This window comes from Eleutherodactylus coqui, chromosome 13 (assembly GCF_035609145.1).
Source record: "Eleutherodactylus coqui strain aEleCoq1 chromosome 13, aEleCoq1.hap1, whole genome shotgun sequence".
Taxonomy (NCBI): Eukaryota; Metazoa; Chordata; class Amphibia; order Anura; family Eleutherodactylidae; genus Eleutherodactylus; species Eleutherodactylus coqui.
The window spans coordinates 45,939,008-45,951,742 of NC_089849.1; the positions used below are offsets into that span (position 1 = coordinate 45,939,008).

General features: G+C 38.1%; 3 protein-coding genes across 5 annotated transcripts in view; all 3 read right to left on the minus strand.

The window, feature by feature from the left end:
• Positions 1-12,735, minus strand: part of HOXB3 (homeobox B3) — a 51,033-nt gene that overhangs the window by 35,503 nt on the left and 2,795 nt on the right. Inside the window, exon 1 of one of the 3 annotated variants that reach the window (XM_066587199.1) lies at positions 4,611-4,709. The exons of the other annotated variants lie outside the window; for them this stretch is intronic. The gene's annotated coding sequence lies outside the window, so the exon portion shown is untranslated. Of the gene's footprint in view, positions 1-4,610; positions 4,710-12,735 lie in introns of those variants that run through there. 3 annotated transcript variants of the gene reach the window in all.
• HOXB5 (homeobox B5) lies at positions 5,345-7,711 on the minus strand. The gene is made up of 2 exons (XM_066586894.1): positions 6,937-7,711; positions 5,345-6,160 (listed from the first exon to the last, which is right to left on the minus strand). The coding sequence occupies exons 1-2, from the start codon at positions 7,487-7,489 to the stop codon at positions 5,913-5,915; spliced, it is 801 nt and encodes a 266-aa protein (XP_066442991.1). The 5' UTR covers positions 7,490-7,711; the 3' UTR covers positions 5,345-5,912.
• Positions 9,232-11,775, minus strand: HOXB6 (homeobox B6). The gene is made up of 2 exons (XM_066586837.1): positions 11,004-11,775; positions 9,232-9,659 (listed from the first exon to the last, which is right to left on the minus strand). The coding sequence occupies exons 1-2, from the start codon at positions 11,419-11,421 to the stop codon at positions 9,403-9,405; spliced, it is 675 nt and encodes a 224-aa protein (XP_066442934.1). The 5' UTR covers positions 11,422-11,775; the 3' UTR covers positions 9,232-9,402.

Consider the following 12,735-nt stretch of genomic DNA (forward strand, 5'->3'; position numbering starts at 1 on the left):
TTTCAAATCTAACTCTTCATCAGGGAATTGTGTGTGTATATATATATATATATATATATATATATATATATATATACATATAATTGGTGAAGAATGCTGAGCAGATAGTTGTCAATTATTATACACATATATAACATACATTTTTTATTTGCTACTATAGACTAAATTTCAGGTATGGGAATAATAGCATGCTATAGTACTTATGGCATATGTGAAGACAGCTTTCTTTCATTTCTTCTCACTCAGATGCTCAGGTTGGAGGAAGTGGGACATAGGGACCCCATGTGCTTGTGGATATAGTGCTCTTATGATTACATGCTATATAGTGTTCCATTAGGTTTATATATTCATGTCATATTTATTACTAAAATGTATTTAACAAAACACTAAAGCGCTTATAATCAGTAGTAAGTACTAAAATAAATGTGACTATTTATTTACAATAGAAACATAATAGTGATAGTAGTCATAATAATTTTGTGGTAGTATACATTTTTATTGTTTTTATTATTTACTTCATATTTCAATTTATCCTTTCAAAATATTATAACACCTAAACGTGGCGCTGAGTACTACAAATTGAGTTGTCTCTTATTTCTTGTCCTAAAAGGGCTATTATTTTGCCATGTCAGAATGAGGATATCACAGATATAATAATAATAATAATAATAATACTCTTGCTTTTATTTATTCCGTATCTCAATTTATAATTTCACTATATTGTAGCACCTAAAGATGACAATGAATACTACAAATTGGTATGTCTCTGGTTTCTTGTTCTAAAAGGGCAATTATTTTGCTATATCAAAATGAGGACACCCCAGAAATAATTGTTTTATTTTTGTATACTTGTGGTCATTAAAATACGACAGTTTTATTTATTTTTATATTCTACTTAAATAATTAATTGACTTTATTAGTAGTGTAATATAATATACCATTATAATATACCGGTATCGTCATTCACACTACAAGTAGTATGTTGGTTGTATGGATAGTAAAAGGTCGTCGTACTTTAAATTGTTACTAGAAGTGCCATTTCTGGAGTTCCCCGACAACTAGTGAGAAAAAAAACCTGCATTTTTATACTGTGATCCTCAATATTCTGCCCTTTGTAATATTACAATAGGCATAGTGCTCCAGGCTCTGAACATATTACACTGTATTTAATACAAGATACATAGTATGTCTTGGGTTGGTGGTACATACAGGATATACTGTATATAGCAGCGAGAATAGGGTACAATGGATTTATAACAATGACTGCCTATTGCTACTGTGCTGTCCATGACTGGATATGTAATTTACCAAAATTACAGTGTAATTGTATTAATCGTGTACTAAATGAATAGCATTAATCTGCTGCGGCGAATGTGTTGTCAGCTTTTATATGTGTTACTTTAACATGTATTACTGCACATAATAAAGCTGTATTGCGCAAGTTTAGATGTATCGATGAATACTCTGATCTAAGCTGCATATCCGTTTATAAAATGTGTGCGTCCATTGCATTTGTGTAACATTTCATTTCGTATATATATAAATTCCCCTCACAAATCCAGTGGATCTTTTATAATGTGTATGTGCTCTGTAGCAGAAACAACTGGGATCTGCAGTGCATCTGTAGATCAGAGCAGCAATGAATTATAGGTAAACTTTTGACCCTCCACTTCTTGACCTCAAGGACCATAATATGGAGCTAACAAGCCTCTGTCAGGCTGCCTAGGGGCATAGGCAGACGGGACTGTATCATGATCTCTTTCTTCTCTTCCTTTTTTTAGAGCTGAGGAATATTTAATAGCTGTATTAATAAAGCAATGAATTAATTGCAGCATAAACATACAGGGCTATTAGTTCTAATCTGCTGGTATCTTACTTCTACAAGGATGTGATTATATTTCCTCCAAATCAAATGTATTAATTTTAATGATTAGAAGTATTTTATAGAATTCCATGAATTACATAAAAATACATAGCAGGATATAGAATTTTTAAGGTAGAAGAATCAGCAGGGTGGTCAATGTATTTACGGCCATAAGCGGTCTATGAACTTGGTCTAAAGCGGGCTCTGCTGTTCACTATTGGGTACTGCAAGTCAGCCAATCTGCAGACATAATAACCGTGACTGCATTGAACTTAGCCTCTTTATATACCGGGTCACTAGAAAAAAATTACGTATGCAAGCATTGGAGGCTACTTAATGCCCCTTCATCAGGCCTAGGCTAAAGCGTAATGAAGGGGCATTAGGTAGCCTCGAAACGTTGCATATATTTTTTTGGGGGACTAAATAATAAAGGCATCACCTCTATAATACTTTTGTCTTTTTTTTAATATACGATCAATAGTTAAAATTGTCTGCTTTTTTTTACTATTCCTTAGTATCACCTGGAGGAGAGAAGAAAGGGATGCATGCTAGAATTGTACTGATCTGCAGGAGTGAATAATGCATTATTGCTTGGGATCATAAGTATATATATTATTAAAACGAATACTGTGTCAGGATATAGTGTCAGGGTCCTGTGTTGGACAGTGGCCCTTATGGGTAACGATTCCCGGAAAAGGAGGGTGAGCTGTGGTTGGTTCTGTTCTTTGCACCAGACTGCTGACCTCGCAATGATCCCTCTCTCTATGAATAATTGATGGGGTATGTGCAAAGCTTCTCCCATTCAGAATGCAAACCCCATTATCCTGCCAAAATGGCGATTTAATCGTTTAGAATAGCTGCGCTTTTTTCAGCTCATTTGTGCCCCCTTTGCTTTTCATTTGATATTCCTAATTAAATCGCTTAGCAGATTTCCATCACCTACTTACTTACCAGCAAATAAAACATTTCACTTCACAAACTTCCCCGCATTAAGAGGAAAAGGGATAGTTTGGTAATTATAGAAACGTTAATTCTCAGCAGAATGATGATCGAGGAAAAGGTGATGGAGGGTTCAGGGTACAACAGGCGGCCCGAGGGGTGAAAAGTGCAACGAGCTGCTGCAGTACCAATGACGCACTGTGCACTGTGCCCAGCACTGCAGTCCTGGCCAATGTTCTCAACATCAAGTAGTGCACTATGTAATCCAAATGCACAAAATGCAGAATTATGAACACATCATTCAGGTTATATATATATATATATATATATATATATATATATATATATATATATATATATATATATATATATATATATATATATGTATATATACATATATGTATATATATATATATATATATATATATATATATATATATATATATATATATATATACTGATTCCTGAATGATCATATGTACATATAAATTATGTTCATATACGACAGATCATATATATAAATATGCAAAAAATACATATATAAATTTTGTATGTACAGTTATATATATAATGGAAAAAACATTCTGTAGCATTTTTTGCGGGATCATATATTTTCCTGTCTTTAACATAAATCACCTTCATTTAGCCAGATTAAAGAAAATTGCTATGAACTAAAGAGGAAACAAATAGTAACCATAGTAAAAATCCTTTGTGTCTGTACAGCCATATCCTTGCTTTCCTGTTTATTCTTCAGCACACAATCCTCATACATGAAACTGTGTACCTACAGATCTGCGCCCCACCCCCCATCCCCCACAACCACCCCAGACCCTCATCCTGCAATCTCTGCCGCAATCATCTGCTGCAGTCAGGGTGATTAGGACCTTATATGTAGAATCACCCCTGATTGCACCCTGATTGAACATTCTGTCTGTTAAACTAAAGAATAAACACATGAAAAGAATGGCTGCAGAAGCTCGATTCACTGACTAATTTCAACACAGTATTACTATTGTAATTTAACTCACTAAATGACTCTCATAGATGATTTATCATCTGTAATTCTCTACTAAAACCATTGCTCATGACACGTAGTGAGGTGAACTTTTAGAACAGGATTGAAGCCACAACAAATGTTGCATTTGTTTCTAAATTCTGGTATGTAAGAATCTATGTTTTTTGTAGTAATCATATATTTTACCCAACCCATATCACTCACAGATCATCATTACAAGAAAAAATGTTTATCATTCATTGACTGTCATCCCAAACGATCTTGTCGACTGAACAACTTATAGACGATTTCATTATTAGATCAGATGTAACGAGGAGGATGGTGTGCTGTAGACTAGCCTGGATACAAAAAATACCGGATGCAATCCTAGTTATCACATCTATCTATCTATCTATCTATCTATCTATCTATCTATCTATCTATCTATCTATCTATCTATCTACCTCTATCGCATTACATTGATTAATTTATCTTTTCTACAACACATTACACTATTTTTCCAAAAAGCTTTAATTCTGCTTTGATTTCATTTTCTCATGACACAGTAGCGGTTTCTATTTAATAACACACATATATATATTGCACATGCAATTTCTTTGTGATCCCCTGAATGATCGATCCTATTTCTGTCCACAAGCTATCCACACACTTTCAGACAATTCTGCTTTCAGTGTCATCATTAATCACATTCTCACCGATTCACTATTTGTGGCATCTTATTACATATGCGACTGTTGCGCAGCATTATAATATCGTGACATTATTTGAAAGGCTGGGGATATAAAAACTTACTTTTTGTCTCCAGATCCTGCGTCCTGTGCACTGAGCACCAAACCTGCAGTGTGTGTGTCATTCCCTGTAGCTGCTCATCTGCTGCAATCCTCTCTGGCTGCGTCCCTCACAAGCCAGTTAAACTGTCACTTAACATTGTGGAGAATGTGAAATATATTGTACATTGTCAACTCCCTAAAACCATAAACCTAAGTTTATGGAGCTCACGTGACTTTTGAGAGCCAGTGAGGGGGTATCTGTCTGAGGTCTGGGCCATTTTTACGATCTAACTTCTAGATAAAACCGTACCCATTTGACATGTAAATGTCATACCTACTTTGGGTGTAGTTTGCCTCTTGCTAAAATAGCAATAGGGTTCGGGATGTTAGACTGCCTTTAACTCTTCCAGGAGGCCTAGCAGAACTAGGGTAAGTGCTTACCTATCTGACTTGATTTCTACTTGTTGTTGCATAAACTTTATTGGGTAGCTTGGATGTGTGACCACAGTGTGTTTTATAATTACTTGCTGGAGTGGAGTAAGAGCCTATAGATAGTTTGGGAACTTTGGAAAAACTTTTTAGAACTTTCCCAACATTAGGGAACTCGTTTAGATTGATCTTAACGATAAATATTTGGATAAATGGTGCATAGTATATGTAAATATTTACATATATGTGTAAATATCAGACACAAAACGTATACATGCAAGAAATAGCGAGATAAAGGAAGGTAGGGAACAGACAAGACACATCTGATAAATAAGAGAAACATTTCTTTTTATTCTTAATACAAATACAACAATGGATTGGCAAATCCCCAGGCAGACAGACAATACAGGTACCGCCAATAGACAAAACATGTCACTCACTCCCCCAACACTACTGATGTGACAGTAGCTTCAGTCTAATACCTTGATAACAATTAACAAACACAAAACTACCAAGCAAGAACACAGAGCTGACATTGAAATAACACAATGCTGGGGGGTAGTGCAACCTTAAAGTCCACTGTACCTGTCCTGGAAAAGAAAAAAAACTGTAAACCATTCAACGACGCATTTTTTTTATTATTACCATCATCAATTATAAATAAGTTAGAACATTGAGGAGCTGGATGAACATGCCATGTAGTCCATACAAAGCAGCAGTATCTTACAGTCACAAAACATGGGACATCACGGCGACCGAGCGCACTGTACACAGCTAGAAATGATGAAAAGATGGGGAAATCCTGGGCAGGAGCCACCATTGTCCTCCTGGAGGTGCCCAGCAAGAGGTGTCCCAGATGGGGGGAATATCAATGTAGTCCTGGCATTTCTTACTGTTAGGGCTGGAAAGCGCTGCCTGCTGTGGCCAAACTCATACTTTTCAGTTTATTATCTTTTTTCCATTTCATCCTCCGGTTCTGGAACCATATCTTGATCTGGCGCTCGGATAGGCACAATGCGTGTGCGATCTCTATACGTCTCCTGCGGGTCAGGTACCTATTGAAATGGAACTCTTTTTCCAGCTCCAGGGTCTGGTAACGGGTGTAGGCTGTTCTCGCCCGCTTCCCATCCGGACCTGTCATATCTGGATGGTGAGGAGAGCGGTTAATTATTGTAGGAGCATGTCATTTTAACCCACCTGTGTGCAAATTATAGCCCCCGCCAATCTGCCTGTACTCCCACACTTTGCACATTTCACTGTTCAGCTCTGTCTTTACCTTTTATACACTTCTTCGTATTTCCATTAAGCTTCAAAACTGCATTGGACCTACTATTGCCCGCCACCTCCCCCCAAAAATCTGAAATGGTGTCCCCACTGTCCCCCACAATTCTGCACTACCCTTCAACCCTTCCCCGTATTTTTGCAAACCAAACGTGCACTCTCTTATCTCTACTATTCTTTATATGAATGCACTGCATTTACTGTTTATCTGTCTCCTATAAATTGCGCTACCTTCTTTTTTTTACACCATCCCCTGCACATTTACACTGTCCTTACTTTTTTTTCTCAATTGCTCCTACAAAATTTAGATTATCCCATTAAATATTGCACTGTCTATTACATTTCTGTCATCCATAGCCCCTTCTCCTTACTGTCACCCTTAGGATTTGATGCTCTAAATATTTCGCCTGTTTATAAATATGAGATCCAGAAGTAACTTCCACACTACATAGGTTTATTACAGAAATCCTAGAACATCTCGCTGCATTTTATAGCCTACATATATGGATCCTACATTTGTATGTGACATATTTCCAGTCCTATATGGTCGGCATAGTGTCAGTATATATATATACGGGCACCAACGGAGAAGAACTAAATTTGCCCCTGTGAAATGGAAAAGTAAAAAGCATCGGTACCGTGATTGATGTGCAGCTTCCTCATCCAGGGAAAGATCTGGGGGCTCTGTCCGTCTGCAGTGGTCGCTCCAGGGGGGCTGCTCTCTTGCTGTGCCCGGGCAGCGCTGCTGCAGCCTCCTCTCGGGGTAGCTTCGTCGGGGTCTGAGGATGCACTATTCTCCTCTACCTCTGTGAAGTGGCTGCTGCTGGAGGTGGTCGGGTCTGGGGGGACCTGCTCGCTCTTCCCCCCGTGGCTCTGGGACTCTGAGGAGGAAAGGGGGCAGCTGGAGGCAGCTCCGAACCTGCTCCCCTGGGCTGGGAAGCCTCCAGCGCTGTCCCCATAGTGGTGGCTGCTGTCGCCGCTGCTGCTGTTGCTGGTAGCGCTCCCTCGGCTGCTGACGCTCAGGTCCATGCCATTGTAGTTGTTGTAAGCACCATAAGAGGTGGGATGCATGCTGCCTGCCTCCCTGTAAGAACCGTTCACATTGCTGCTGCCAGTACCATAATTTAACACATGGTAGTCTGGGCCATTAGAATAGCGCCCTGAGAACGAGTTCACAAAGTAGGAACTCATTTGGGTGAATTTTGGAGGCTTGATTTGTGGATCACCCCGCGTCTCACGATTTATGATGTATTAATGAATTATAGCAATGCACTGTACTTCGTTTTTGCTATGTATGCGGCCAAATATGGGGGTGTGGGTGCGTTTGCAAATCACGTGCTTTTGTTGACCAGTCGTAAATTCTCACTGATGACCTCAAGAGGTAATTCATGCTCTATGGTTACAAATAATGACGATCTAAGAATCGTTAGGCCCAAGTCAATGTACTGCTTCCAAAAAAATCATTGGGAAGCTGAGTCTGCCTGTTGGCAGACCGCGCCACCTACCGGAAAGACGGAGAATTGCACCTGGGTACACACCCAGAAAATAACCCATTAAGTGCCCTTATTTCATATTTTTTAAGGTCGTAATAAATACATATATATGTCTATATGTCTTACTCTTATAATAATTAGGCAGAATTAAATGTCAAAACCTGCAATAATAGTCAAAGTCGCTTGATCCTACATTGTCTAGATGCCACAATGGCTAGTAGCGACTCATAAAGCAACTATAGTAATGTCTAAGCTAAAAGGAAGGAAAGAAAAAAAATATAAAATAAAAAAATATAGTAAAAATATATTTTGATGGTCCTATCGCCGATGTACATGTGGTAATCTATAGGTTTATTGATCAGCACAACATCTGGATATGCTGCTATTGTGGTATATGAAATCAGCCATATATTGCCATGCCGAGAATTATAAAACGCCACAAAGCTGCAAATTAGCTTCCAGTGTCATTGTAGAAATTAGAAATATAGGTGTGATAATAATAATACATTTGATGGTCTGGACAGAATAGGACAGATGAGGTTTCTAAAAACAATTTAGAGAGTCATAATGGAGCCTCCATGTTTGCTCATTCCAGAACGCACAGTTTTATTCACATTGAAAAAGCTAAAATAGGAAAGCAATGCATTACTATCTTTATTAAATAATAATACTAGGAAAAAAGAAACTAGACTTGTGTTGTTCTTCATAGAAATGCCATGTTTTATTCCCAGCAGATAATCTGTGATTGAATCCATAATGCTAAATATACAGAGAAAATAAACCACAAGTATTCATTGTCCACAACATTTAATAAAATACCCCAGACGAGCTGCCTAGCATTCAGAACAAGAGGGAATTGGATTAGAGGACGCTGAGCTGCTGGAGACTTGAATTTCTCCATTCTCCATAATACTGTACCTCTCTCATTTTCATGTTGGGAAAGTGCAGGAACACAGCCAGTGTTTTATAATGAGAACGGATGTTTGGTCAGTCGGAATTCCCAGGGGTGGTGCGCTACAAAATATAGACATAGGACTATTTGTGCTTGTAATATATAACATTACTGAGTGTATATTGGATTCCATTCACTATTAGCAGAGCTCCTTGTCAGGGACAGGTCAGATCACTAGGCCGACCTCGACTACAAATATATAGAGTAAAAAAAAAGCGTAAACAACAAACAAACAACCACAGACTGAAAACTAATAATAATAAAAATAGAAACCATTTCACAATGACTTTCTAGGTAGTATTTAGAGTTTTCAGTAGACATGGAAATAATAATACACTAGACAACAAAATCAATCAGTATATGCCAAATCGTGCATGGAACACCTAGACATGACCCCACTGTGTGCCTATATATATATATATATATATATATATATATATATATATATATATATATATATATATATATATATATATATATATATATAGCATGTGGTGAGAGGAGTGTATTCCAGCATTGCAGAGCGATGACAGTCAGACATATAGGTAGTTATAATACAGATACTCTGTTCTTTACCAGTCCTGTGTGCAATAATAATAATTTATTCAAGATACAAGGATTAGAGCGCCTGTAATGGCGCTATGTCTGCGCCTGTTTTATTACTCGGCGGCTTTCTCTTCCTCCCCTGCGCTCTGCACAGAAGAGTTGAGTAATTTACTCTCCTTTTTCCACTTCATTCTTCTGTTCTGAAACCAGATCTTGATCTGTCGCTCCGTCAGACACAAAGAGTGGGCGATTTCGATCCTACGCCTTCTGGTCAGGTAACGGTTAAAGTGAAACTCCTTCTCCAGCTCTAGGGTCTGATATCTGGTGTAGGTCTGTCGCCCTCTTCTTCCACTGGGCCCAAATACTGAACCTAAGAGGAAAGCCAGAAATGTATTAAAAACACACAATCTTGTTCTTGTTTATGGCTATTTTTCTGCTGTTTAATATGCAACTGATCAGATTGAGTGGTATGGGTGGGGGTCATATCTTGCAGTGTTTGAGTTAAACAGATGTAAATAAAAGGTAAATTCTAAATTGATTGATTCTCTTACTTGTGTTCTCATATTTTGATTATATGTATTTATTCATTTATTTTAAATAACCATGTTACTATGTATATACCCCAAAATAAATATTTTATATAAACCCAGTATATTATTTAATAAACTTGATGAAGATAGTAATAGATACACAGATTTTATATCTATATAAACAGAATAATGTGGGTGTGACTATGACTGACTCATAAGTTCTGCCTGTAAATACCAATATGATTTGCAATATACATGCTTGAAAGAATTCTTTGCTTTGCTTCAACCAGTTAGAATAATAGAGTTGAGCATTTAAGTGATAATGAAATGTATTGATCGCCACAAGCTGTGTGCATTAATGGATACAGCACTTTATATTCTGACTAATGGGCGGCAGGTCCAGCTAGACACACAGAACACACAAACACAAATGTGGGATCCTCAACTCTAGAACTGGTAATAAGTCACTGAGCTAAAGTATCATCTGGGAGTGCTTCATTACACTAAACTTTCATTATGTACAAGTGCATGCCTTCAGTGTTCATCATGTATACTTACAGCATGCTTATACATGTGCATGAGAGCAATGGAGATGTATGGGACTGGGAGAAGCAGCCAGACAGGGGTGCTGGAACAAAAGTCGAATGAGCCAGGTACAATGTACAATACGAAAGATACAATGAGAAGTTGTATAAAACTCTATGGGTAGCTTCACACACAGCATTTTTTGGAAAACGCATGACTTTTTTATGCTGTTTTTTTGAGCCAAAGCCAGAAGTGGATCGAACAGGAAGGAGAAGTAAAAGATCTTTCTTAAAAGTTCTCATTCTTTTTAATCCACTTCTGGCTTTGGTTTAAAAAGTGCATCACAAACTGCAAGTGCGTTTTCCAAAACATGTTGTGTGTGAAATCACCCTAAAGAAAATGACAGGGGGAGATGTTATGGAGACATATATACACATATATACAATGGGGGAGATAGAACCTCATGACATTGTGGATACTTGCACAGTAAAATGATGTGAAGAGTTGTAGCAAAAGTTGGGAAGGGAGCAGTGAAGTTGCTATGTGTGCTTTGCAGCAGACAGGCACATATGGCTGGGACTCTGCTAATTTATGGCAGCCTTCTCTGTACTTCTTGTACAAACTGTAAAGAATGAAGCATGAGGGTAAAAGGCACTTACTGTTGCAGGAGTTCATCCTCTGCATCCAGGGGTATACTGGTGTAGAAGCCTTGGCGTCCTCCGACTCTTCATAAAGCAGTTTGCTGTGCGCACAGTCCGGTTTGCGCTGCTCTTGACTGTAGTGGGAAGATTGCTCATCCAGGGAGGACATAGCGCAGGAAGCCTCCTTGTCCCTGTAAAATCCAGCTGCGCCATAGTCACAGGCGCCCGTCCGGGTGTATGCTCCATTAGCTTGCTGGTGGTAATAAGAGGATGAGGCATAGCCCTTGTCCTGGACTCCAGAGGCCGCATAGCTGGCAGAATAGTGTCTTAAAGGATCCGCATAGCCTGAGGAATATAACGGGATCTGTCCTAGGAAGGGTTCCTGCCCACCAGGCAGAGTTACCGGGAAAGTGGAGTTGACAAAATAGGAACTCATTGGGAGGAGGCTGCAGTCCTTCCTGGCTTTATGATTTGTTGTGTTTTATAGTCCAAGTGGTTTAGCTATTAGTAGTTTATCGGAGATTGGGTTTTAGCTGAAGGGGGATGGCCGGGTGCCAGTGAGGGACAGAAGGAAATAGAGGCATATGATCACATACTGACCAATAGCAAGCGCCTGAGATTGCGAAATAGCACCCTAGAGGGGCTTCCATTGCACCAGGGACCCTGTGAGCTACTAGCAGCCTTCCCAGAGACACAGCTCCAGCACATAGCTCCAGATGAATAAAACTATTTATATATTGATGGGGGGAGAAACTTCCCTTTTATCTCTATGTCAGTACAGAACTCAATCCCTACATCTCCAGGAACTAGGGCTGAGTCATCTTCCCCGCTGCCCTGCTGACATAAGCAGAGCAATAATATATATATATATATATATATATATATATATATATATATATATATATATATATATATATATATATATATATATATATATATATATATATATATATATATATATCCAGACAGCAGGGGTCACCATTCCATAGTGTCCTGCAGGGCAAAACACTAAACGGTTAAACGGAGCCTTCCAGCTAGTCAGAGCAAGAATATATATATATTTGAAGCAGTGACGATGCACACGCTATTCTCAGTAAGAAGGGCACACCGTTCCACAGTGCCCTTTAGGACTAAGTGCAGCCTTCTAAGATAGTCTTTCTTTGTCACGACATTATAATTCTGTGAACGCATTTCCGTTAAGATCTAGTATATGGACTGAAGGTTTGAGACGAGCTTTATCCATATGTATACCTCTCTTGATGCATTACCCAGTGGTTGATTTTTTTTTAAATGTAGGACTTTAGTTCTGTAGAAGAAACTCACTGCCACCAAATGTAAAAAAAAGTGTATAATATGTGCCAGAAGAGGGGATTTGCGCTTTGGGTAGATTCTAGCTGGTATAGTGGCATAAAGCAGCCATATATATGATCGCTTTATGCTATAATCGTTATCTTTATTATAGTCTATTTTTTAAAATTTATTCTAAGTCGGTAACCAATATGGCGGCTTTATGTTAGAATTACTATGTTTGCTATATTCAATTTTTTTTTAAATCTATTCTATCTAATCCAGCAACCAAATATATAATCATTTATGTCGTGAATAATTGATGTGACATATTTAACTATTAATCTATGTATTCTGTTTTTTGGCTGTGCACTGTAAAGTATACATACAGTATTTAATGTTGCATTCATCTTTATGTTGTTACAGGAAGAAGCTTTCCCAGTGACGTGCAAGTGATATAATG

Coding starts and splice junctions, on each gene's coding strand:
- HOXB5 (XM_066586894.1), bottom strand. CDS start 7,489: ATGAGTTCCTACTTTGTGAACTCGTTCTCAGGGCGCTATTCTAATGGC. Junction 6,161..6,936: donor GAAGCTGCACATCAATCACG/GTACCGATGCTT, acceptor CTCACCATCCAG/ATATGACAGGTCCGGATGGG.
- HOXB6 (XM_066586837.1), bottom strand. CDS start 11,421: ATGAGTTCCTATTTTGTCAACTCCACTTTCCCGGTAACTCTGCCTGGT. Junction 9,660..11,003: donor GAGGATGAACTCCTGCAACA/GTAAGTGCCTTT, acceptor CTTTCCTCTTAG/GTTCAGTATTTGGGCCCAGT.